The 25245-nt window shown below is 47.7% G+C and overlaps 1 protein-coding gene across 1 annotated transcript in view; it reads left to right on the top strand.

Annotated features, from left to right (window-relative positions):
• The window catches only part of ehf (ets homologous factor), a 224985-nt gene that overhangs the window by 187746 nt on the left and 11994 nt on the right, over positions 1-25245 (top strand). Inside the window, exons 5-7 of the mRNA XM_041197910.1 lie at positions 13472-13522; positions 13632-13700; positions 15593-15649. Of these exons, the coding sequence (XP_041053844.1) occupies positions 13472-13522; positions 13632-13700; positions 15593-15649 (177 nt within the window). The remainder of the gene's footprint in view (positions 1-13471; positions 13523-13631; positions 13701-15592; positions 15650-25245) is intronic.

Below are 25245 nucleotides of genomic sequence, written 5' to 3'. Positions count from 1 at the left end.
ACATAGCAACCTCCCCAATCCACACACACAGCAACCACCCCAATCCACACACACAGCAATCTCCCCAAACCACACACAGCAACTTCCCCAAACTACAAACACAGCAACCTCTCCAATCCACAGACACAGCAACCTCCCCAATCCACACACACAGCAAACTCCCCAATCCACACACACAGCAACCTCCCCCATCCACACACAGAGCAACCTCCCCAATCCACGCACAGCAACCGCATTATTCCACAGAGACAGCAACCTCCCCAATCCACGCACACAACAACCTTCCCCAATCCACCCACACAGCAAGCTCCCCAATCCACGCACAGAGCAGCCCCCCCAATCCACACACAGCAACCTTAACCATTCTACCCACACTGCAACCTCCCCAATCCACCCACACAGCAAACACCCCAATCCACGCACACAACAACCTTGCCCAATCCACGCACAGAGCAGCCCCCCCAATCCACACACACAGCAACCTTAACCATTCCACCCACACAGCAACCTCCCAATCCACACACACAGCAACCTCCCCAATCCAAACACAGCAACTGCCCCAATCCACATAGCAACCTCCCCAATCCACACACACAGCAACCTCCCCAATCCAAACACAGCAACTGCCCCAATCCACATAGCAACCTCCCCAATCCACACACACAGCAACCACCCCAATCCACACACACAGCAATCTCCCCAAACCACACACAGCAACTTCCCCAAACTACAAACACAGCAACCTCTCCAATCCACAGACACAGCAACCTCCCCAATCCACACACACAGCAAACTCCCCAATCCACACACACAGCAACCTCCCCCATCCACACACACAGCAACCTCCCCAATCCACGCACAGCAACCGCATTATTCCACAGAGACAGCAACCTCCCCAATCCACGCACACAACAACCTTCCCCAATCCACCCACACAGCAAGCTCCCCAATCCACGCACAGAGCAGCCCCCCCAATCCACACACACAGCAACCTTAACCATTCTACCCACACTGCAACCTCCCCAATCCACCCACACAGCAAACACCCCAATCCACGCACACAACAACCTTGCCCAATCCACGCACAGAGCAGCCCCCCCAATCCACACACACAGCAACCTTAACCATTCCACCCACACAGCAACCTCCCAATCCACACACACAGCAACCTCCCCAATCCAAACACAGCAACTGCCCCAATCCACATAGCAACCTCCCCAATCCACACACACAGCAACCTCCCCAATCCAAACACAGCAACTGCCCCAATCCACATAGCAACCTCCCCAATCCACACCCACAGCAACCACCCCAATCCACACACTCAGCAATCTCCCCAAACCACACACAGCAACTTCCCCAAACTACAAACACAGCAACCTCTCCAATCCACAGACACAGCAACCTCCCCAATCCACAGACACAGCAACCTCCCCAATCCGCACACAGCAACCTCCCCAAACCACACACACAGCAACCTTCCCCAATCCACGCACAGAGCAACCTCCCCAATCCACACACACAGCAACTTCCCCAAACCACAAACACAGCAACCTCCCCAATCCACACACACAGCAGCCCCCCCAATCCACACACACAGCAACCTTAACCATTCCACCCACACAGCAACCTCCCAATCCACACACACAGCAACCTCCCCAATCCACACACACAGCAATGTCCCCAATCCACAGCAACCTCCCCAATCCACACACACAGCAACCTCCACAATCCATACAGCAACCTCCTCCAGCCACACATGCAGCGACCTCTCCAATCCACACCCACAGCATCCTTCCCCTATTCACACACACAGCAACCTCCCCAAACCACACACAGAGCAACCTCCCCAATCCACCCACACAGCAACCTCCCCAATCCACAGAGACAGCAACCTCCCCAATCCCGCAAACAACAACCTTCCCCAATACAAACACAGAGCAGCCCCCCCAGTCCACATGCACAGCAACCTTAACCATTCCACCCACACAGCAACCTCCCAATCCACACACACAGCAACCTCCACAATCCAAACACAGCAACTGCCCCAAACCACACACAGCAACTTCCCCAAACCACAAACACAGCAACCTCCCCAATCCACAGACACAGCAACCTCCCCAATCCACACACACAGCAACCTTAACCATTCCACCCACACAGCAACCTCCCAATCCACACACACAGCAACCTCCCCAATCCACACACACAGCAACCTCCCCAATCCACACACACATCAACCTCCACAATACATACTGCAACCTCCTCAATCCACACATGCAGCGACCTCTCCAATCCACACACACAGCATCCTTCCCCAATCCACACACACAACAACCTCCCCAAACCACACGCAGAGCAACCTCCCCAATCCACACACACAGCAACGTTCCCCAATCCACGCACCGAGCAACCTCCCCAATCCACACACCCAGCAACCTCCCCAATCCATACAGCAACCTCCCCAATCCACACACACAGCAACCTCCCCAATCCACGCACAGCAACCTCCCCAATCCACACGCACAGCAAACTCCCCAACCCACACACACAGCACCGTCCCCAATCCACAGCAAACTCGCCAATCCACACACACAGCAACCTCCCCAATCCACACACAGAGCAGCCCGGCAATCCAAACACACAGCAACCTCCTCAATCCACACATACAGCAACCTCCCCCATCCACACACAGAGCAACCTCCCCAATCCAAACACACAACAACCTCCCCAATCCACACACACAACAACGTCCCCAATCCACACACACAACAACCTCCCCAATCCACACACAGAGCAACCTCCCCAAACCACACACACAGCGACCTCCCCAATCCACACACACAGTGACCTCCCCAATCCACACAAACTGCCATCTCCCCAATCCACACACACAGCAACATCCCCAATCCACACACACAGTGACCTCCCCAATCCATACACACCGCAACCTCCCCAATCCACAGATAAAGCAACCTCCCCCATCCACACACAGAGCAACCTCCCCAATCCACGCACAGCAACCGCATTATTCCACAGAGAAAGCAACCTCCCCAATCCACGCACACAACAACCTTCCCCAATCCACCCACACAGCAACCTCCCCAATCCACGCACAGAGCAGCCCCCCCAATTCACACACACAGCAACCTTAACCATTCTACCCACACTGCAATCTCCCCAATCCACCCACACAGCAAACACCCCAATCCACGCACACAACAACCTTGCCCAATCCACGCACAGAGCAGCCCCCCCAATCCACACACACAGCAACCTTAACCATTCCACCCACACAGCAACCTCCCAATCCACACACACAGCAACCTCCCCAATCCAAACACAGCAACTGCCCCAATCCACATAGCAACCTCCCCAATCCACACACACAGCAACCTCCCCAATCCAAACACAGCAACTGCCCCAATCCACATAGCAACCTCCCCAATCCACACACACAGCAACCACCCCAATCCACACACACAGCAATCTCCCCAAACCACACACAGCAACTTCCCCAAACTACAAACACAGCAACCTCTCCAATCCACAGACACAGCAACCTCCCCAATCCACACACACAGCAACCTCCCCAATCCACACACACAGCAACCTCCCCCATCCACACACAGAGCAACCTCCCCAATCCACGCACAGCAACCGCATTATTCCACAGAGACAGCAACCTCCCCAATCCACGCACACAACAACCTTCCCCAATCCACCCACACAGCAAGCTCCCCAATCCACGCACAGAGCAGCCCCCCCAATCCACACACACAGGAACCTTAACCATTCTACCCACACTGCAACCTCCCCAATCCACCCACACAGCAAACACCCCAATCCACGCACACAACAACCTTGCCCAATCCACGCACAGAGCAGCCCCCCCAATCCACACACACAGCAACCTTAACCATTCCACCCACACAGCAACCTCCCAATCCACACACACAGCAACCTCCCCAATCCACACACACAGCAATGTCCCCAATCCACAGCAACCTCCCCAATCCACACACACAGCAACCTCCACAATCCATACAGCAACCTCCTCCAGCCACACATGCAGCGACCTCTCCAATCCACACCCACAGCATCCTTCCCCTATCCACACACACAGCAACCTCCCCAAACCACACACAGAGCAACCTCCCCAATCCACCCACACAGCAACCTCCCCAATCCACAGAGACAGCAACCTCCCCAATCCCGCAAACAACAACCTTCCCCAATACAAACACAGAGCAGCCCCCCCAGTCCACATGCACAGCAACCTTAACCATTCCACCCACACAGCAACCTCCCAATCCACACACACAGCAACCTCCACAATCCAAACACAGCAACTGCCCCAAACCACGCACAGCAACTTCCCCAAACCACAAACACAGCAACCTCCCCAATCCACAGACACAGCAACCTCCCCAATCCACACACACAGCAACCTTAACCATTCCACCCACACAGCAACCTCCCAATCCACACACACAGCAACCTCCCCAATCCACACACACAGCAACCTCCCCAATCCACACACACATCAACCTCCACAATACATACTGCAACCTCCTCAATCCACACATGCAGCGACCTCTCCAATCCACACACACAGCATCCTTCCCCAATCCACACACACAACAACCTCCCCAAACCACACGCAGAGCAACCTCCCCAATCCACACACACAGCAACGTTCCCCAATCCACGCACCGAGCAACCTCCCCAATCCACACACCCAGCAACCTCCCCAATCCATACAGCAACCTCCCCAATCCACACACACAGCAACCTCCCCAATCCACGCACAGCAACCTCCCCAATCCACACGCACAGCAAACTCCCCAACCCACACACACAGCACCGTCCCCAATCCACAGCAAACTCGCCAATCCACACACACAGCAACCTCCCCAATCCACACACAGAGCAGCCCGGCAATCCAAACACACAGCAACCTCCTCAATCCACACATACAGCAACCTCCCCCATCCACACACAGAGCAACCTCCCCAATCCAAACACACAACAACCTCCCCAATCCACACACACAACAACGTCCCCAATCCACACACACAACAACCTCCCCAATCCACACACAGAGCAACCTCCCCAAACCACACATACAGCGACCTCCCCAATCCACACACACAGTGACCTCCCCAATCCACACAAACTGCCATCTCCCCAATCCACACACACAGCAACATCCCCAATCCACACACACAGTGACCTCCCCAATCCATACACACCGCAACCTCCCCAATCCACAGATAAAGCAACCTCCCCCATCCACACACAGAGCAACCTCCCCAATCCACGCACAGCAACCGCATTATTCCACAGAGAAAGCAACCTCCCCAATCCACGCACACAACAACCTTCCCCAATCCACCCACACAGCAACCTTCCCCAATCCACGCACAGAGCAACCTCCCCAATCCACACACACAGCAACCTCCCCAATCCATACAGCAACCTCCCCAATCCACACACACAGCAACCTCCCCAATCCACGCACAGCAACCTCCCCAATCCACACGCACAGCAAACTCCCCAACCCACACACACAGCACCGTCCCTAATCCACAGCAACCTCCCCAATCCACACACACAGCAACCTCCCCAATCCACACACAGAGCAGCCCCCCAATCCACACACACAGCAACCTCCCCAATCCAAACACACAGCAACCTCCCCAATCCACACACACAACAACGTCCCCAATCCACACACACAACAACCTCCCCAATCCACACACACAGCAACCTCCCCAATCCACACACACAGAGCACCCTCCCCAATCCACACAGCAACCTCTTCAATCCACACACACAGCAACCTCCCCAGTCCACACACACAGGAACCTCCCAAATCCACAGGCACAGCAACATCCCCAATCCACACACACAGTAACCTCCCCAGTCCAAACACGGCAACTGCCCCAATCACATAGCAACCTCCCAAACCCACACACACAACAACCTCCACAATCCCTACACACAGCAACCTCCCCAAACCACGCACAGCAACCTCCCCAGTCCACTCGCACAGCAACTCCCCAACCCACACACACAGCACCGTCCCCAATCCACAGCAACCTCCCCAATCCACACACACAGCAACCTCCCCAATCCACACACAGAGCAGCCCCCCAATCCACACACACAGCAACCTCCCCAATCCAAACACACAGCAACCTCCCCAATCCACACACACAACAACGTCCCCAATCCACACACACAACAACCTCCCCAATCCACACACACAACAACCTCCCCAATCCACACACAGAGCAACCTCCCCAAACCACACATACAGCGACCTCCCCAATCCACACACACAGTGACCTCCCCAATCCACACAAACTGCCATCTCCCCAATCCACACACACAGCAACATCCCCAATCCACACACACAGTGACCTCCCCAATCCATACACACCGCAACCTCCCCAATCCACAGATAAAGCAACCTCCCCCATCCACACACAGAGCAACCTCCCCAATCCACGCACAGCAACCGCATTATTCCACAGAGAAAGCAACCTCCCCAATCCACGCACACAACAACCTTCCCCAATCCACCCACACAGCAACCTTCCCCAATCCACGCACAGAGCAACCTCCCCAATCCACACACACAGCAACCTCCCCAATCCATACAGCAACCTCCCCAATCCACACACACAGCAACCTCCCCAATCCACGCACAGCAACCTCCCCAATCCACACGCACAGCAAACTCCCCAACCCACACACACAGCACCGTCCCTAATCCACAGCAACCTCCCCAATCCACACACACAGCAACCTCCCCAATCCACACACAGAGCAGCCCCCCAATCCACACACACAGCAACCTCCCCAATCCAAACACACAGCAACCTCCCCAATCCACACACACAACAACGTCCCCAATCCACACACACAACAACCTCCCCAATCCACACACACAGCAACCTCCCCAATCCACACACACAGAGCACCCTCCCCAATCCACACAGCAACCTCTTCAATCCACACACACAGCAACCTCCCCAGTCCACACACACAGGAACCTCCCAAATCCACAGGCACAGCAACATCCCCAATCCACACACACAGTAACCTCCCCAGTCCAAACACGGCAACTGCCCCAATCACATAGCAACCTCCCAAACCCACACACACAACAACCTCCACAATCCCTACACACAGCAACCTCCCCAAACCACGCACAGCAACCTCCCCAGTCCACTCGCACAGCAACTCCCCAACCCACACACACAGCACCGTCCCCAATCCACAGCAACCTCCCCAATCCACACACACAGCAACCTCCCCAATCCACACACAGAGCAGCCCCCCAATCCACACACACAGCAACCTCCCCAATCCAAACACACAGCAACCTCCCCAATCCACACACACAACAACGTCCCCAATCCACACACACAACAACCTCCCCAATCCACACACACAGCAACCTCCCCAATCCACACACACAGCAACCTCCCCTATCCACACAGCAACCTCTTCAATCCACACACACAGCAACCTCCCCAGTCCACACACACAGGAACCTCCCAAATCCACAGGCACAGCAACATCCCCAATCCACACACACAGTAACCTCCCCAGTCCAAACACGGCAACTGCCCCAATCCACATAGCAACCTCCCAAACCCACACACACAACAACCTCCACAATCCCTACACACAGCAACCTCCCCAAACCACAAACACAGCAATCTCCCCAATCAACAGACTCAGCAACCTCCCCAATCCACACACGCAGTAACCTCCCCAATCCACACACACAACAATCTCCCCAATCCACACACACAGCAATATCCCCAGTCCAAACACAGCAACTGCCCAAATCCAGATAGCAACCTCCCAAACCCATACACACAACAACCTCCCCAATCCACACACAGCAATCTCCCCAAATCACACACAGCAACATCCCCAATCCATACAGCAACCTCCTCAATCCACACAAGCAGCGACCTCCCCATTGCACACACACAGCAACATTCCCCAATCCACACACACATCAACCTCCCCAATCCACACACACAGCAGCGTCCCCAATCCACACACACAGCAACCTCCCCAATCCACACACACAGCAACCTCCCCAATCCACTCACACAGCGACCTCCCCAATCCATACAGCAACCTCTTCAATCCTCATACACAGCAACCTTCCCCAATCCACACACACAGCCACCTCCCCAATCCACATACACAGCAAACTCTTCAATCCACACACACAGCAACCACCCCAATCCACAGACAAAGCAAGCTCCCCAATCGACACACACAGCATTCTCCCCAATCCACACAGCAACCTCCCCAATCCACACACACTAATCTATATAACCAATACCACACAACCTCCCTAGTTTTGGAACAATATTCTCTTCAGTACAAGTTATTACATGAAAGTGGATCCACTTTACCAAACAAACAAACTCCCCTTATCTACGTGCAATAACCTCCTCAATCCAATGACCAACATATCCCCAAACTAAACATAGCAATCTCCCAACCTTAATACAAGCATCTTAATTGAAACAGAAATTTTCCAATACACATACTATCCTGCCAATCCAAACATGCCAAATCTAAATAGAACTCACCATTGTCAACTTTTCCAACTATTCAAATACAACCTCATCAATTTACAAGACACAGCCAGCCCTGTCTGAATTTAAAAGTCTGAGCAATCTATTCAGAAAACCCACCAAAATTAACCTACTGCTTTTTACTGTTTAAAAATCACAAACACAATGTTTACTCTTCCGTTTAAACTGTGTGAACCTCCTCTATCCTGACTCATGCCTTTTCTGGTTTATCGATTGAACGATTAGACAATAGTTACACATTGATATTGAAGGATTTCTGGAAAGGTGTAAACTGTCCTATTGTTTACCATCAGCCAGGTTAGCCATACAGTCATTGAGGTCTACAGCATAGAAAAAGGCCCTTTGGCACTTTGAGCCTGTGCCAGTCAAACAATTACCTAATTATTTTAATCCCATTTTCCAGCACTAGGCCCATAGCCTTGTATTCCATGGCATCCTAAGTGCACATCCAAATACTCCTTAAATGCTATGAGGGTTTCTGCCTCTACCACCCTTTCAGGCAGTGGGTTCCAGAGTCCCACCACCCTCTGGGTGAAAACATTCTTCCTCACATCCCCTCTAAACCTCCTGCCCTTTACCTTAAATCTATTGATCCCTCTACCAAGGGGGAAAGTTCCTTCCTGTCTACCCTATCTATGCCCCTCATAATTTTATACAATACAATCATGTCCCTCCTCAATCTCCTCTGCTCCAGGGAAAATAACCCCAGTCTATCCAATCTCTTTTCAAAACTAAAACTCTCCAGCCCAGGCAACGTCCTGGTAATTCTCCCCTGCACTCTCTAGTGTAATCACATCCTTCCTATAAAGCGGATTCCAGAACTGCACACAAGACTCTAGCTGTGGCCTAACCAGCATTTTATACAGTTCCAGCATAACCTCCCTGCTCTAATATTCTATGCCTCAGCTAATAAAAGCAAGTATCCCATATGCCTTCTTAACCACCTTATCTACCTATCCCTCTACCTTAACGGACCAGTGGGCATGCACACCATGTACATCCCAGGGTCCTACCATTCATCGTGCATTCCCAAGCCTTGTTTGTCCTGCCCAAGTGCATCACATCACACTTATCTGGATTAAATTCCATTTGCCATTGATCAGCCCATCTGACCAGCCCATCTATATCCTCCTGTAATCTAAGGCTATCCTCCTCACTATTTACCACCCCACCAATTCTCATGTCATCTGTGAAATTACTGATCAACCCTCCTATATTCAAGTCTAAATTGTTTATATATACCACAAACAGCAAAGAACCCAACACCGATCCCTGTGTAACCCCACTGGACACAGGCATCCAATCACAAAAACACGCCTCGACCATCACCCTCTGCTTCCTGCCACTCAGCCAATTCTGGATCCAATTTGCCAATTGCCTTGGATCCCATGGGTTGTCACCTTTGTTATCAGTCTCCCATGTGGGACCTTATCAAAAGCCTTGCTGAAGTCCAAGTAGACTTTGTCAGATGCATTGCCCTCATCTACACACCTGGTCACCTCTTCGAAAAACACACCTGGTCACCTCTTCGACTGATACCACACACTGACCATCACCAGCCTGTCTGAGCTCTCTGACTGGTACCACACACTGACCATCACCAGCCTGTCTGAGCTCTCTGACTGGTACCACACACTGACCATCACCAGCCTGTCAAGAAAGGATTTAAAAATTGTAATGCAAGTTGTCACAGGTCTTCTGATAGCAGCAATGATGCGGCAACAACAGACTCACTCATAGATTAGAATGGCTGTAGAAAAGGCAATGTTATTTTAATAGGAGACATTAATGTTCATATAGGTTAGGAAGAACAAAGTAGCTCAAGTCAGATAAGTAGTAAGTTTTTTAAGTGCTTTCAAGAAAATTTTCTGGAGCAAAATGTTCTACAACCAAAACGATGGGATGGTTTATCATTTTTAAAAATTCATTCACGGGACTTGGACTTCGCTGGCTGGGCCAGCATTTATTGCCCATACCTAGTTGCCCTTGAGAAGGCGGTGGTGTGCTGCTTTCTTGAACTGCTGCGGTCCATATGGTGTAGGTACACCCAGAGTACTGTTAGGAAGAGAGTTCCAGAATTTTGACCCAGCAACAGTGAAGGAACGGCGATATATTTCCAAGTCAGGATGATGAGTGACTTGGTGGGGAACTTCCAGGTGGCAGTGTTCCCATCTATCTGCTGCCCTTGTCCTTCTAGATGGTAGAGGTCATGGGTTTGGAAGGTGCTGTCTAAGGAGCCTTGGTGAATTCCTGTAGTGCATCTCGTAGATGGTATACACTGCTACTACTGTGAGTCGGTGATGGAGAGAGTGAATGTGGATGTGGTGCCAATCAAGCGGGTTGCTTTGTCGGCACCACATCCACAAAAATTTAGTAATAAGCAAAGAGCCAGACTTAGTTAATCTTAACAGTAGGGAAACAATTAACTAATACTGATCATAATACAATCAAAAAGAAAATACAGGAACAGTATATACACCATTGGGGTAAGAGTTTTACTTACAAAATAAGACAACCATGACAAAAGAGGTGAGAGTTAACATAAAAGAAAGGAAAAGAGTATAAGAATAGTGTAGATCCAGGGGACTAGGATATAAAGGGGACTGGCAATGGAAGACAAAAGGGACATTACAAGTTGCAAAAAGGAAATATAAAAAGAAACTTGTGAGGGATATCAAGATTAACACAAAATCTTTTAGAATTAAATGATAAAGGATAGTTAAGGTAATGTGGGCCCTGTAACAAATGGGTTTGGAGAACATTGCAAATGAAAATATGGCAGACTTGGTAAATAATTACTGTGTCCATATCCAAAGTAGGAGACGAGGATAATATAATTCATTCCAGGGAAATTACTAATGAATCAAGAACTCGAACTCACTGAAGATAACGTAAGCAAGAAAACAGGATGAGTGGCACTATAGACTGGCATATCCCCAGGTCCTAATGGTTTCCAGCCCAAGGATTTAAAGGAAGTAGGTGCGGAAATTGCAGATGTTTTGGCCATAATCTTCCAATGTTCTCTTTAGTCAGGAATTGTCCCTTTAGATTGGAAGATTGCAAACTTAATTCCATTATTTAAGAAAAATAAGAGGGAAAAACCAGGAAATTGTAGACATTTTAGTCTGCCATCTGCTCTGGGGGAGTTACAGGAATCTATAATTAAGGACAGAGTGAACATTTAGAGCTAATTAGAGAGAGCTAACATGGATTTGTAAAGGGTAGGTCACCTCTAACAAAGCTAAAATAATTTTTTGAGGAAGTAACTGATCCAGAGACAAGGAAATGTCTCTGGATGTGGTTCATATTAGCTTCCAGGAAATACTTGATAGGTTTCACATAAAAGACTGTTAGCTAACATTCAAGCTCATGAAATTAGCCTGGTTTAGGACATTGGCTTGGCAGTACAAGACAGAGAGTGGGATATTAGAGGTCCTACTGCCTTGGAGCTTTTTACCTTCACAAGCAGTAGTTGGTCAATTTCCAAATATCTTATTTTATTGCAGATTACCTGCAAGATTGCCCAGTGCTTATTTCAGTTCTTCAGCTCTTACTGAGCTGTCTCTCTCTCACTCACTCTCTCTCTCACACACACTGAACTCATTCTCTCACTCACTGAGCACCCTTCAACATTCACTGACCCTCTCATCATCTTCTCTCAACCTCTCCAACTGCATCAGCAATAACTTCTGAGCCGAATGCCATGAATAAACTGCTCATCAACATACTACAAAAGTATCACTGCATACCCCGCAGCACCAACAAAAACTACCCCCAAACAAAATGCAACAATTTGTTTGTTACACAAGTGACAATTATTTGCTGCTCTTGGGTTACGTAGTCAGCTCACTAGATGAATGAATCCTCACAGTATTTCATTCATTCATCCTGCAAGTCAGAAAATCACAAGGTAGACATAAATGAGGAAGGACATTATAGCAACAGCTCCCTCTCCCATCGCCACATCCAGTTATTTCTTAAATGACACCAGGTTGTGCCTCTTTTACTCCTCCCAGAAGTAAATCCTATGTGTTGATCTCCCATCAATGTTCTTACACTCCTAGCAAAGAGCTGCACTTAATGCATTGGGTGTCGGGTACAACTCGCATCAATTCTCCAATCTCAGCTCTTTCCGAATGCAGCCCAATAATTGGACAATTTGGCGAGATTGGACAATTTACTCTTTGCTATGAAGATTATTTGAAAAACAAATATAAATTTGACTTTTTCTGGTTTGAACTTGCACTCTTGATTCACTTTTACTATCCAGTTAACGTTCTTATATGTTGTTACTGAGTTCCTCTCAAAGCTAAAATTTATCTTTCTCCAGTGGTGCTTCATAACTCAGCTCTCAGATATAAAGGATCAGCCTGGGCATGAAATATTTCACTTGTGGCTTAATGTCCAAACTGCATGAAATATTCAAGTTGCAATTAGACTAGAGCACTGCGCAGTTTGATATTTTTTTTTGCATATTTAGTTCAACATTCTATTTGCTTCCTTTATGTGTGTTAAAAATGATAACAACTTGGCTCGTAAAATGGGGCCCAATGCAACAAAATACAATGCAATGTTACTTCATACCACATGATACAACACAATGTGTTATACAGTGCAATATAACATGTTCAAAGCAACGCAGCTTAAGATTCAAGATTGACGTAATGTGTGAATGTTGTATTGTGACTATTTGAGGAACATATTGAAAATACATCACCTTTCCTCACTTTACCCAATAATAAAAGACTGTAAGCAAATATGACGTAAAAGACACATGATCACAATATGTACTGTTTGTTCCTTCATCAATCACCTCTTTGGCTCTTTTTCAGATCTGTCAACTGTCAACAATGCATGGAAAGAAGACGAGTATTTATTTGAAAGTAACAATGAACTTATTTATTATTTGGAGAGCATAGCTTTTTTTCTGGTTCTTCATCCTGCAAGGCTTGGCGCGCACATACTGAAATCCTGTGGAAACTTTTTTTTTAGATGGTACTGATGGTAGAGAGCTGGGAAGAACAGAGATTGCAGTCAAGCCTGACCATGAGGATGCTCCAGGTAATACCACATCAATAGGCTAATTTGTTTGTGAAATCTCTTCTGCATCTCCAGTTATGAAAGAAGTGAGGCCTGGTTAAATGTTAAATAATTGATATCAGTATCTGGTTCAAAGTCATCAGGAATGATGTGGCTAGCATAGGAATTGAGGGGGGAGCCAGCCATTGCCAGGCACCAAAAGGAATGGACCCCGGAATAAAGTAAGTGTGTAAGATCTGGCTTTTGCTTTAATTTAATTGTGGGGCTTAGGTCAATTGCAATTACAGGCTAAATTTGGAGAGCTAATCAAAAAGGGACTTCCAGCTCAGACTAGCTACAAAACCACATGGGTACAAGGCTGTTTTCACAAACTCCACAGACTTTATTCATTTTTCCACAATAAGCACAAAGTCATGATACTAAGTGACAGTGGTCAGCAATCGTGTTCATGATGGAACACTGGTCCTCAGCCCTCAGTTAACTGGGTGCCTTGTCTCTTGATTGAAATTTTTTTTTGCAAAAATATACTTTATTCATAAAATATCTGAAAGAACATTACAAAACATTTCAAAATGGTCATTTCCAAAAGTGCAATCATATTTCAGTTTTCCACAAAGATCATGTTGCACCCTTCAATCAATGAAAATTACAGACATTTCAAAATGGTCATAACAGTCAAATAGCGCAATGGTATTTCAGTTGTCTACATAGATCATGTTGCACTCTCAGGTGCTTCAATACAATTGGAACACATGTAATATTCACTGCATACATTCAATGTAAGTCATACAGTCCAAGGGGTCTATACCATGCTCAGCCCCTCCCTTTACGATGGTCAAAAGATCTTAGGTCGCTACCTTTCCCCATTGCACTTTTGCAGCGGCTGCCCCAAGCTTTAGTGTGCCCCTCAGCATGTAGTCCTGGACCTTGGAATATGCCAGTCTGAAGTTTATCTTCTGTCTTTTCTTTTTCTTGATGATGATGCACACTTAGTACCTTACAAATCCTTATTTTGTACACTGTTCCAGCTTGGCTCTGTACCATAAAACCCCATTTCTGTCCACCCGATTGGTCAGTCATTACCTAACTGTCCTTCCATGACGGTAGCTTGAGCCTGGTTTAGGTCGTTGTAATTGTTATTCAGGGGAATCCAGATTCCTGCTTCCTTACTCTTTATTCATCAACTATGACCACTTAACGAGATTAATATTCACTTGTCCCATTTCACAGCTATTTGACTAGAGATGTTTACAGTCATTACTGTTAAAAGGCTAACAGCCTCCTTGAGGTGATCCACATTCTAACGACTTTTCAACAAAGGATCTTTATATGGTCTGAATTCATCCTTTTCAATGCTATCTAACACGTCATGACATGTAAAAACTAGCCAACATTCAACTGAGCTCTATCCATCATGCTTTTGTGGTTATGTTACATATAGAAGACAATTTTAACCAATATACTTAAGGATATGACATCTAAGTCTGAACAGCATTAAAATAAAATAAACTCAGTTCTACAAGGGCTGAGTAGGCTTTGGGGTGCAGTGGTCCCAAACAGATGCCAGTGCAGGGAGGGAGAGGAGACATGAGGAGGCCCAAGGCTTTCTTCCTGATCCCCAAATCACACTTATCCTGGTCCCTGCTGGCCACTCCATTACATCCCACCAGGTTTCTCTTGCAGGTTAGACACATGGTGTCATCATTAAAATTAGGCCTGGGGCTTGTCTGCAGGAGGAACCTCAAGCTCAAAAGTCAGTGAAGACGGGTGTTACTGGGCAGCAGCTGCCCCAACCCAGTTGGTCAACTCCACATCATTTATTCACAATAATTAGGCAGGAGTTGCTGCATTATCGATTTGAAAAGTAATTAAACCCACCCCCAGCAATGACTGTGCTGCTATTGTTCTTCTAGATTCTCAAGATAAGGAAAAGTGCGTCCAGTCCCAGAGATCAAATGGGAAAAAACACAGTAAGTAAATGTCAAAATGAAACCATCCTGAGAGTAGAAACAATCCAATGGCAAGATGTTCAGTTGTTGGACGGGTTCATCAGATGCAGACTGGGCAGGTCTCAATGGAAAGAAGAATGGAAGAGGGTGTTTTCTCCTGGGACAAATTTCAGTGTAGCTCCTTGCAGTGACTTCAGCATTAATACTGGCACCAAGCCACTCGGGGACTGCTGAGCTGGGGAAGTGTGTCAGTGTGGCTGATGTGAGCTCATGAAGAGGCTGAGGCCATGAACTGTTCATCAGTGCCACCCCACTTTGGCCAGCCACACTTCTTCCATAAACCTGAGCTCATCCCAAACTCTGCTCCTCGTCTCCTAACCTTCACCAAGTCCTGCTCACTGACCTACATTGGCTCCCTGTCTGGCAATGCCTGATTCTTAAAATTCTAATCCTTACTCTGAAGCTCCCTCCATGACCTTGCCCCTCTCTAAATCCAGAACCTCCTCCAGCTTTACACATGCCAGTATTCAGCCAATTCAGTTAACTCCGAATGATATCAAGAAATGACTGAGTGTACTAGATACAGCCAAGGCCATAGGACCTGACAACATCCCAACTTTAGTACCAAAGACCTGTGCTCCAGAACTTTCCGCGCCCCAAGCCAAGCTGTTTCAGTACAGCTACAACACTGGCATTTACCTGACAATGTAGAATTTGTCCAGATATGTCTTTTCCACAAAATGCAGGACAAATTTGTCCCAGAATTTGTCAGGTGCCATATCTAACTGAAGCTGCACACAGATCTGAATGTTTGTAGCCCAGGACAGCTTCAGTGTAGGCATGACCCTGAAAGCCAAGAAGAGTTCAGTGACCTGTCACTGGGATGCCTTTTGGAGGCCGTGATGTCCTCTACCCCTGCTCTGCCCACAGGAGGCCCATCAGTCTCACCATTCCGCCTTCAGAGGCGGTGGATGTAGTGGTCAGTGCCAATGCTGCACAGAAGAGGTTGGCCATCCAGTACAGGAAGAGGATGAATGATCTCATCTGTGTTGCCAGGGTCAGGCAACCATCTCATCACTCTAAACTCACACACTCACAAACCAATTACACATTCACTGGCATCTCACTCACTGCCAGCTCAAGGGACATCACCACTCACTCTTTCACACACACCCTCACATCTCCATCTGGCCTCATCTCTCTGGAGACTGCCTCCTCCACCCTCACCACTTGCACAGATCAACATGTGTCCCCCCCCACACAACCCTGGGATACCCCTCTTCCCCAGTACAGCCTTCGACCTGCAGCTTCTTCCTTCGCCTGAGACCACTTCTCCCCCTTCCCCAAACAAGACCTAGCCCTGCAGCCCTTGAAAAGCCACCCCCACCTTATTGCTGGTCTGGTGAGTAGAGATCTGCCTGTGAGCCCCCCTAAAAGTGATGTGGTGCTGCCTGCGTAGCCTGGTGACCATGAGTGCTGCCCAAAACAAGGTCAGCAAATTAAACCTCAAAGTCCCGAGCAAAGTACAGCTTGCCAGGTGCACATCACTTATGAGCAGTTGTGAAACACATCAGCATGTAATCATGCCGGGGTCTCCGGAGGATCAGTGTGAGGGTGGTTGGTGGGGTTGGGGGGGGTGGGGGGGGGTGCAATTCCAGTGAGCAGGGCTTATAATGGGAAGCTAAAGTATTGAAGTTAGATTCCTGAAGTGCAGCAGAAGAAAACGCGGCCTGCAATGACAGGTGGAGTGGATGATCGTAAACTGATTTCTGGCTTCCCGCCATATTGTCTGCTCAATCCGCCATGACACCCGCTGCCAACGGGACTGGACTATTCCACCCTAAGACTCGTAACTACTTAATTTTACATCAGTCTAACAATACTTAGAGTTCAGACCCATGATGGAACAGGCAACTGGGGTCAAAGATATCAGGGTAACTGTCTTGACATGCAAGCAAGATGAGCATCCATACCCACGTGGTTGTCTGTTCGCAGTGAATAGTACATTCTTCTTTCTTTGTGACCAATCAAGTTACGTGACTGACTGCAGCAGCCTCGTGAGTCCTTGGACTGCTATCTTTATGCCTCAGAGCTTGGGTGGCCCCCTCAGGCCATGTTGATTATGGCCAATCATTGGTGTCTCTTCTCCTTATCTGCAGTCAGTGGACTTGCATTATTTCTGCAAGGGTTAAGAAGTTGAAGGTTTGTTGGCAGAGTTACTCTCAAAATCTGTTTCCTTATTAGAGATGCAAATGTTCCGATTGTAGCCTTGTCCATTGTCCAGTTCTTATGCTTGATGCTTGCCACAGACAATGATGGTTGCTTACTCAAGCAACTGCATTTAGTTTAGTAGGAATAGTTTGAAATCACATCATTTCCATTTTACAGAAGTTGTCCATCAACCTAGCTTTCAGCCTTTCAAGGCTTGCTGCACGTTAAACTCAGTCAAGTTACAGCATAGATTTGGTCAAATCTAAGGTATAAGAATCTCCTTACAAAATCCAATTCAGCCAATTACCCACCCCATCAGTCTGCTCTCAATCACCAGCAAAGTTATGAAAGGTGTCATTGACAGTGCCTTCAACAGTTACTCATTCAGGAACAACCTGCTCACTGATGCCCAGTTTGGGTTCCGTAAGGTTCACTCAGCTCCTGACCTTATTACAGCCTTGGTTCGGACATGAACAAAAGAGCTGAACTCCAGAGGTGAGGTAAGACTGACTGCCTTTGACATCAAGACAGCATTTGACCGAGTGTGGCATCAAGGAGCCCTAGAGAAACTGGAGTCAATGGGATTCATGGGGAAAACTCTCCGCTGATTGGAGTCATACCTATGATGCGATTGTTGGAGGTCAATCATTTCAGTTCCAGGACATCACTGCAGGACTTCCTCAGGGTAGGATCCTAGGCCCAACCATCTTCAGCTGCTTCATAAATAATTTTCCTTCCATCATAAGGTCAGAAGTGGGAATGTTCGCTGATGGTTGCACAATGTTCAGCACCATTTGTGACTCCTCAGATACTGAAGCAATCTGTGCCTGCACACAGCAAGATCTGGATAACATTCAGGCTTGGGTTCATAAGTAGTTAGTGACATTTGCACCACACAAGTGCCAGACAATGACCATCTCCAACAAGAGAGAATCTAACCATCGCTCCTTGACATTCAATGGCATTATCATCATTGAATTCACCACCATCAACATCTTGTAGATTGCCATTGATCAGAAACTGAACTGGACTAGCCATCTAAATACTATGGCTACAAGAGCAGGTCAGGGACTAGGAATCCTGCAATGAGTAGCTTACCACCTGACTCCCTAAAGCCTGTCCACCATCGACAAGGCACAAGTCATGAGTGTGAGGGAATATCTCCACTTTCATGAATGAGTGCAGCTCCAACAACATTCAAGAGGCTGGACACCATTCAGGACAAAGCAGCCCACTTGATTGACATCCCATCCACAATCATTCACTTCCTCCACTACCGACACACCGTGGCACCATATGGATTTCAGTAGAAGGTGCCTCATCACCATCTTCTCAAGAGGTAGAAATGTGCAACAAATGTTGGCCTTGCCAGTGACTCTCACATCTCATGAAAGAATGAAAACAACCCCACAAGTTCTCTGCACACCTCCAATTCTGGCCCCTTAAGTATCCCAATGTTCATCACTCCATTATTGGCTTCCATGCTTTCAGCTGCCTGGACTCAGAACCTCTTGAAATCCCTCCCTGCATCTCTACCCCTCTCTCCACCTTTTGTAGTACAGAAACTCTATCTGGGAGGGGTTGGGAATTTGGGGAGGAGAGAGGGGATCCACTCATTTTATGCCATATTTATGATCTATTCTGTATTCCTCTGGAAGTAAGTACCAGTGTAAGATGTGGAATCACAAATGGTGCTGAACATTGTGCATCAGCGAACATCCCTAGCTACATTGCAGCCATGCAAGTGATGAACTTTGCCAGGATGATGATGTCTGGCCTCAATTACATTGAATTACAATACAGAAATAAACTGTTCAGTCTAATTGGTCTATGCCAGGGTTTATGTTCTGCATGAGCGTCCTCCCATTCTACTTCATTTAATCCATTCTGCATATCCTTAAATTCAGTACATTTAGCCTAATTTATGTTGTCATATAGCAGGTGTATTTAGAGGAGCAGCTGAAGAAAGGCTGATGCTTGAATTGTAGCCCTTTGTTTTTTTGTGTTTATATAAAGACTCTCAAGTTACCTTAGATTGATCACCAACAAAAATTGTGGCACTATGATTTTGGGGTTGTTAGCTTTATTTCAAAGTTTCTCTCAAGACTGCTTTCAGTTTAGAATTTTTTTAAAACATTAAATAGAAAGTGCTAGAAAAACTCAACAGGTCAGGCAGCATCTGTGGAGAGAGAAAAAGAGGGAAGAATTTTTGCCCCGTTGGAGGGGAGGTTCAGGAGTGTGTGTGGGGGCGTGCTGCCATTTTATGTGAGCGGGCCAATTAAGGCCCACCCAGCGAGATGTCCGCCAGGAAGCGCTATTCACTCCCTGTGCGGGTGAGAGGGGGGAGTTCTCTGAGCTGGGAGTGCGCTCTTTTGTGCATGTGCGTGAGAGAGCGTACTCATCTCCCTGAGGCTAAGTGCTGCCTCAGGAAGATCGGTGCCAAATTTAAAAATGGTACATGCATTCAAATGAAATTTCCCTGACATTTCCCGTCATGTGACACTGTCACATGAGTTGGGACATGTCCATCACTTTTAAGTAAACTTTTATTAAATTTTAAAAACCTACATGAAATCTCATCCTGCCCGTGGATGAGGTTTAATGCTTTTCCTGAAGCTCGCCAGGGCTCCTGGGCTGCCCACCAACCTTAAGATTGGACAGGTAGGTCCATTAACCAGTCTAATTAGTTTTTAAATGGCCTCAATAGGCCGCTGACAGGTCGGCGGGCACACAACTGATTCAGCTGATCCCCTGCCAACCTGAAAATTGAAATGAAGCGGGGCACTGTCGGGAGTTCCACCCAACGTCATCCCGCATCATTTTACGTGTTGGTGAACGGGCCCCGCCCCTCTGCTCACCGACCTCAATATCCTGCCCAGAGTTAACATTTCAACTCACATTTATTTTTGCTGACCTTGTGAGGTCAGCGAACTTTTCCCTGCATTGGAGAAGGGTCCGAAAGCGTTGCCACTCACTCCCTGTGTTAACTCTTTTCACATGTCCCTGTCTGCAGTGTTGGTGGGCCTCTTGCCACCCAGTCAATCTCCTGCAATATCCCTCTCCCTCACTCCCATGCCTGATTTCAGTAAGAAGACTATAAGACGGTCTCAGAAGTTTGCTGCTTTTATTTTATTTGTTCTTTTTAGAGTCTTTTCTCCAGTTCGCCTAATCCTGGTTCTGCTTTGAGAATAGTCCAGCTTTAAACCTCATGGCTGTGCTCTCATACGTACACTCCCATGAACTTCCCACTGTCATGCACTAATTATCTCCCCGTGTTTTCGCAGGCACATCTGGGAAACTGCCAAGTTGGTCCACGAGCCAGGTTCTCGGCTCAAGCCCCTCAGAAGAGGAATCTGAAGGCATCCTACCTGAAGTCCCATCACAGTGCTCACCCACGCCCTCTACCAGTGCAGAGACATGCACTTTGATGGGACCTAGCTTTAGAGTAACCTCAGGGTCATAATTTGGTGAGCACATTGCACTGTCTGATCCACAGCAGGCAGAGGCAGGGACTTCCCAGGTGTCCAGCAATTGGAGGATGGCTGGAGGCCATGAATCTGCTGAGTCTGACTAAGATGACGAGCCTCTGGACTCGGTCATGTCACAGTTGCTGAAGCTTCAAAGGCAAGCTAGGGAACATCAGGAAGGGATGTCTGCTGCACTCCTCAGATTACAAGGCACGAGGGAGGGGTCTGTCTTCCTTCAGTTTGAGGTGTTAGCGCTGGCATGCCAATGCACCAAGGTCAACACTGATAGGATGGTGGCCGCCAAGGAGACCTGGGTCCAGGATATGAGTCCTGCACTGCTGCGTGGGCTCAACTCCATCATTGATGCCATAGTTTGCCTCCAACAGTGTCACTGCAAGAGTGGTACGGGGCAGCTCAATCTCACTCCAGCTTCCCCTTCTCCTCAAGGAGTCAGCCAGGGACCCTCAGACACCCATAGGGAGGAGGATCAGCAGGTGCACCCCCCAGGGCCATCCACCCAGGCGACTCTGGGAGTGTCTGGCCCATCCGAATCCCCTCTTCCTGTGATACCAGCAGCTCCAGCTCCACAGGCCGCGGAGGGTGTCACTGCCACACAGCAGGATCCCGAAAGATGGCCAGGGCCCACCAGCTCTCAGCCCCCCCGAGGATGACAGGGTGCAGCAGTCAGCAGTCTGCCTCCACCTCTGCTGTGGATGTCGGGGGAGCACCAAGACATAGTGACAGGGTAAGGAAGGTTAAGAAAATGTAGTTTCGCTGCATGGGCATGGTTGATAATCATTTGTACATAATGTTCACTATTGAAAATAAACTCCCAACAATGTCTCCTTGTCTATAGCTCATTGTTATGATGAGCTGTGTTCATGTCAGTCTGAAGCGAAACCTTGATTCCTGCACAAGATAAAGGCAGGTGTCTCAGTCCAGGGCCTTTTCCTTGTGCTTTGTGCAACCTTCTCAGCACACTGATGGTGCATCTTCACTGTCACTGGTCACATCAGTCATACCTGCACTTTGATAGGGCTTGTCATTGTTACCAGAATGTCCTAGGCTGGCTGCACAGTTCAGTCATTCTCTTTGTGTGCTCCCAGCACCTTTGAGGTGTGGCTGGCCATCAGCATCTGTGTCCAAATATATATATATAAAAACAAAAAAACTGCGGATGCTGGAAATCCAAAACAAAAACAGAATTACCTGGAAAAACTCAGCAGGTCTGGCAGCATCGGCGGAGAAGAAAAGAGTTGACGTTTCGAGTCCTCATGACCCTGAGAGAACTGAAGAGAAGTTAAGGGCATTGTCCTTAAAATAATTAAAACATATAGCTCAGCACTTGGAAATGGATTTCCACCCGAAAATCAGGAAAACAGAAATTTTAAAACAACTAGGGGTGGAAATTGAGGGTACTAAAACCAATAAATTAGCAGCAGAGAAATTAAGAATGGAGCAGCAGAAATTGGAACTGGAATTTGAGGAAAGGGAAGAATAGAAAAAGAGAGGCAGGAATGGAAGGTGGAGAGAGAATTCCAGGAAAGAGTAAAGGAAAGGGAGTTTAAATTAAAACAAAAATAGCTGGTAAAACTCAGTAGGTCTGACAGCATCTGCGGAGAGGGATACAGTTGACAATTCTAGTCCAGATGACTCTTCATCAGAACTAAGGAAATAGAGAAATGAGGTGAAATATAAGCTGGTAGAGGGGGGTGGGACAGGTAGAGCTGGATAGAGGGCCAGTGATAAGTGGAAGCAAAGAAGAGATTGCCAAAGATGTCATAGACAAAAGGATAAGGGGTGTTGACGGTGGTGATATTATCTAAGGAATGTGGGGATGGAGGAGAGAGTTCATGATCTGAAATTGTTGAACTCAATATTAAATCTGGAAGGCTGTAAAGTGCCTAGTCGGAAGATGAGGTGCTGTTCCTCCTCCATCCCCACCCCTTTTCCGATCCCCCCTTTACCAATAATTTATAATTTTTAAAAAATATATCTTTCTTTTCCCACCTATTTTAAAATTTATTTTGATCTATTGTTTTAGCTCCACCTTTTAGCCTATTTCGATCCCTTCCCCCCACCCCACCCCCACTAGGGCTATCTGCCACTTGCTTCTCCTGCTTTCTACCCTTAATGTCCCCATTAGCACATTCCTAGATAATATCACCAGTGTCAACAGCTCTTTGTCCTTTTGTCCATGACATCTTTGTCAATCTTTTCTTTGCTTCCACCTATCACTGGCCCTCTATCCATCTCTACCTGACCCACCCCCCTCTACCAGCTTATATTTCACTTCATTTCTCTATTTCCTTTGTTCTGATGAAGAGTCATACGGACTCAAAATGTCAACTGTGTTCCTCTCTGCAGATGCTGTCAGACCTGCTGAGTTTTTCCAGCTACTTTTGTTTTGGATTTCCAGCATTCGCAGTATTTTGCTTTTATCTTTGAGTTTAAATTAAAATAGCCAAGCTGAGAACAAAGGATCCCACTGTGCCCACTGAAAACACCCCTGGTGAGTAAACCACACCTAGCTCAGGTTTAAAGGCTGAGGTATTCAAATTTGCCCATTTAATCCCTAAATTTGATTAAGAAGAGATGGACGCCTTCTTCATCATTTCGAAAGGTTAGCACAGCATTTAAAGTGGCCAGCGCACCACTGGTCCCTGCTGTTGCAGAGGAGGCTAACAGGAAGAGCTCATGATGTTTACCTGAGTCTTACCTGAGGAAAGTGCACCAAGCTATAAGGCAGCAAAAAGGACTATTTTAAGTGCATACCAGCTAATGCCGGAGGCATACTGCCAGAAATTTTGTACCCACTGATCAGACATACTTGGAATTTGAATGGCTTAAGCTGCTTGCTTTTTACCAATGGGTACCCGCGCTTAAAATTGAAGCCACCTGTGAAAACCTTTATGAAATAATTCTCCTCGAGGAGTTCACAACCTCAATACCCTTCCTGATATGAACTCACATAGAGAAACAGAGAGTAACAGGGGCCAGACAGGCAGCAACCCTGGCTGATGATTATGAGCTTTTCCACTAATCCTCATCCCAAAACAAACCCTTCCTAGCCACCCCAAAGCAACTGAGAAGGCTAGAAGGGAGAGTGATAGGAAACCGAGCATCCATGGGAGATAAGGGACAGCTGGAAAAACAGGGGCCCTCCTCAGGCCAGAAAGGATGGTGCTGAGAAGAGGAGTGAGGACAAGAGGCCCATGTGTTTTCACTGCTGCAATACAGGACACCTCTGTGCTGATTGCTGGAGATTACAAGAAAAGCCTGTGGGATTTGTTAGAGCACCCAAACCCCACGCAGAAAATGGGATTCAGACAGAAAGCATAGGAGACCAGGTTATGACTCTGAGTGCGGAGCAACTCCATGTAGATACCTTGCTATGAGTGCATTTGAGTTTTTTAAAAATCCCTGAGAGTTACAAGGATTTTGTATCAGCAGGAAGAGTGGCCACATTTCCCCAAAGCGAGCTAAGTAAGCCTATAGGTGATACTGAGAGATACAGGGACCAACCAAACTCTACTGCTGGGCAAAGACCTTTCCACTAACGAGTGCAGTAAGTGCAAAGGTAAAGGGTATTGAAGGAGGGTACATGTCCACCCCCTTATACCGAGTGCACCTAGAGTGCAACCTTGCATCAGGACTGGTGACAATGGGAGTCATCCCCAGTTTGCCTGTTGATGGGGTCGACCTGCTCTCCAGCAATGACCTGGCAGGATCAAAAGTGATAGCAGCCCCAGTGGTCTCAGAGAAGCTGACCAAGATCAGGGAGACAGAAGAGATGAGGAGAAAGTGCCTGGCATTTTCCCTGACTGTGTGGTAACCCAGTCTATGGTTAGACAAATTCCATCAGAGAAGGATGAAGTAGTACAGCAGACAGATGATCCTACTGTCTGGTTATCCGAGGCCTCTTTTGGGAGTCTAGAG

Source organism: Carcharodon carcharias, chromosome 10, assembly GCF_017639515.1.
Source record: "Carcharodon carcharias isolate sCarCar2 chromosome 10, sCarCar2.pri, whole genome shotgun sequence".
NCBI lineage: Eukaryota > Metazoa > Chordata > Chondrichthyes > Lamniformes > Lamnidae > Carcharodon > Carcharodon carcharias.
Note: the sequence above shows the minus strand (reverse complement) of the source record. Positions and strands in the feature narration are given on the sequence as shown.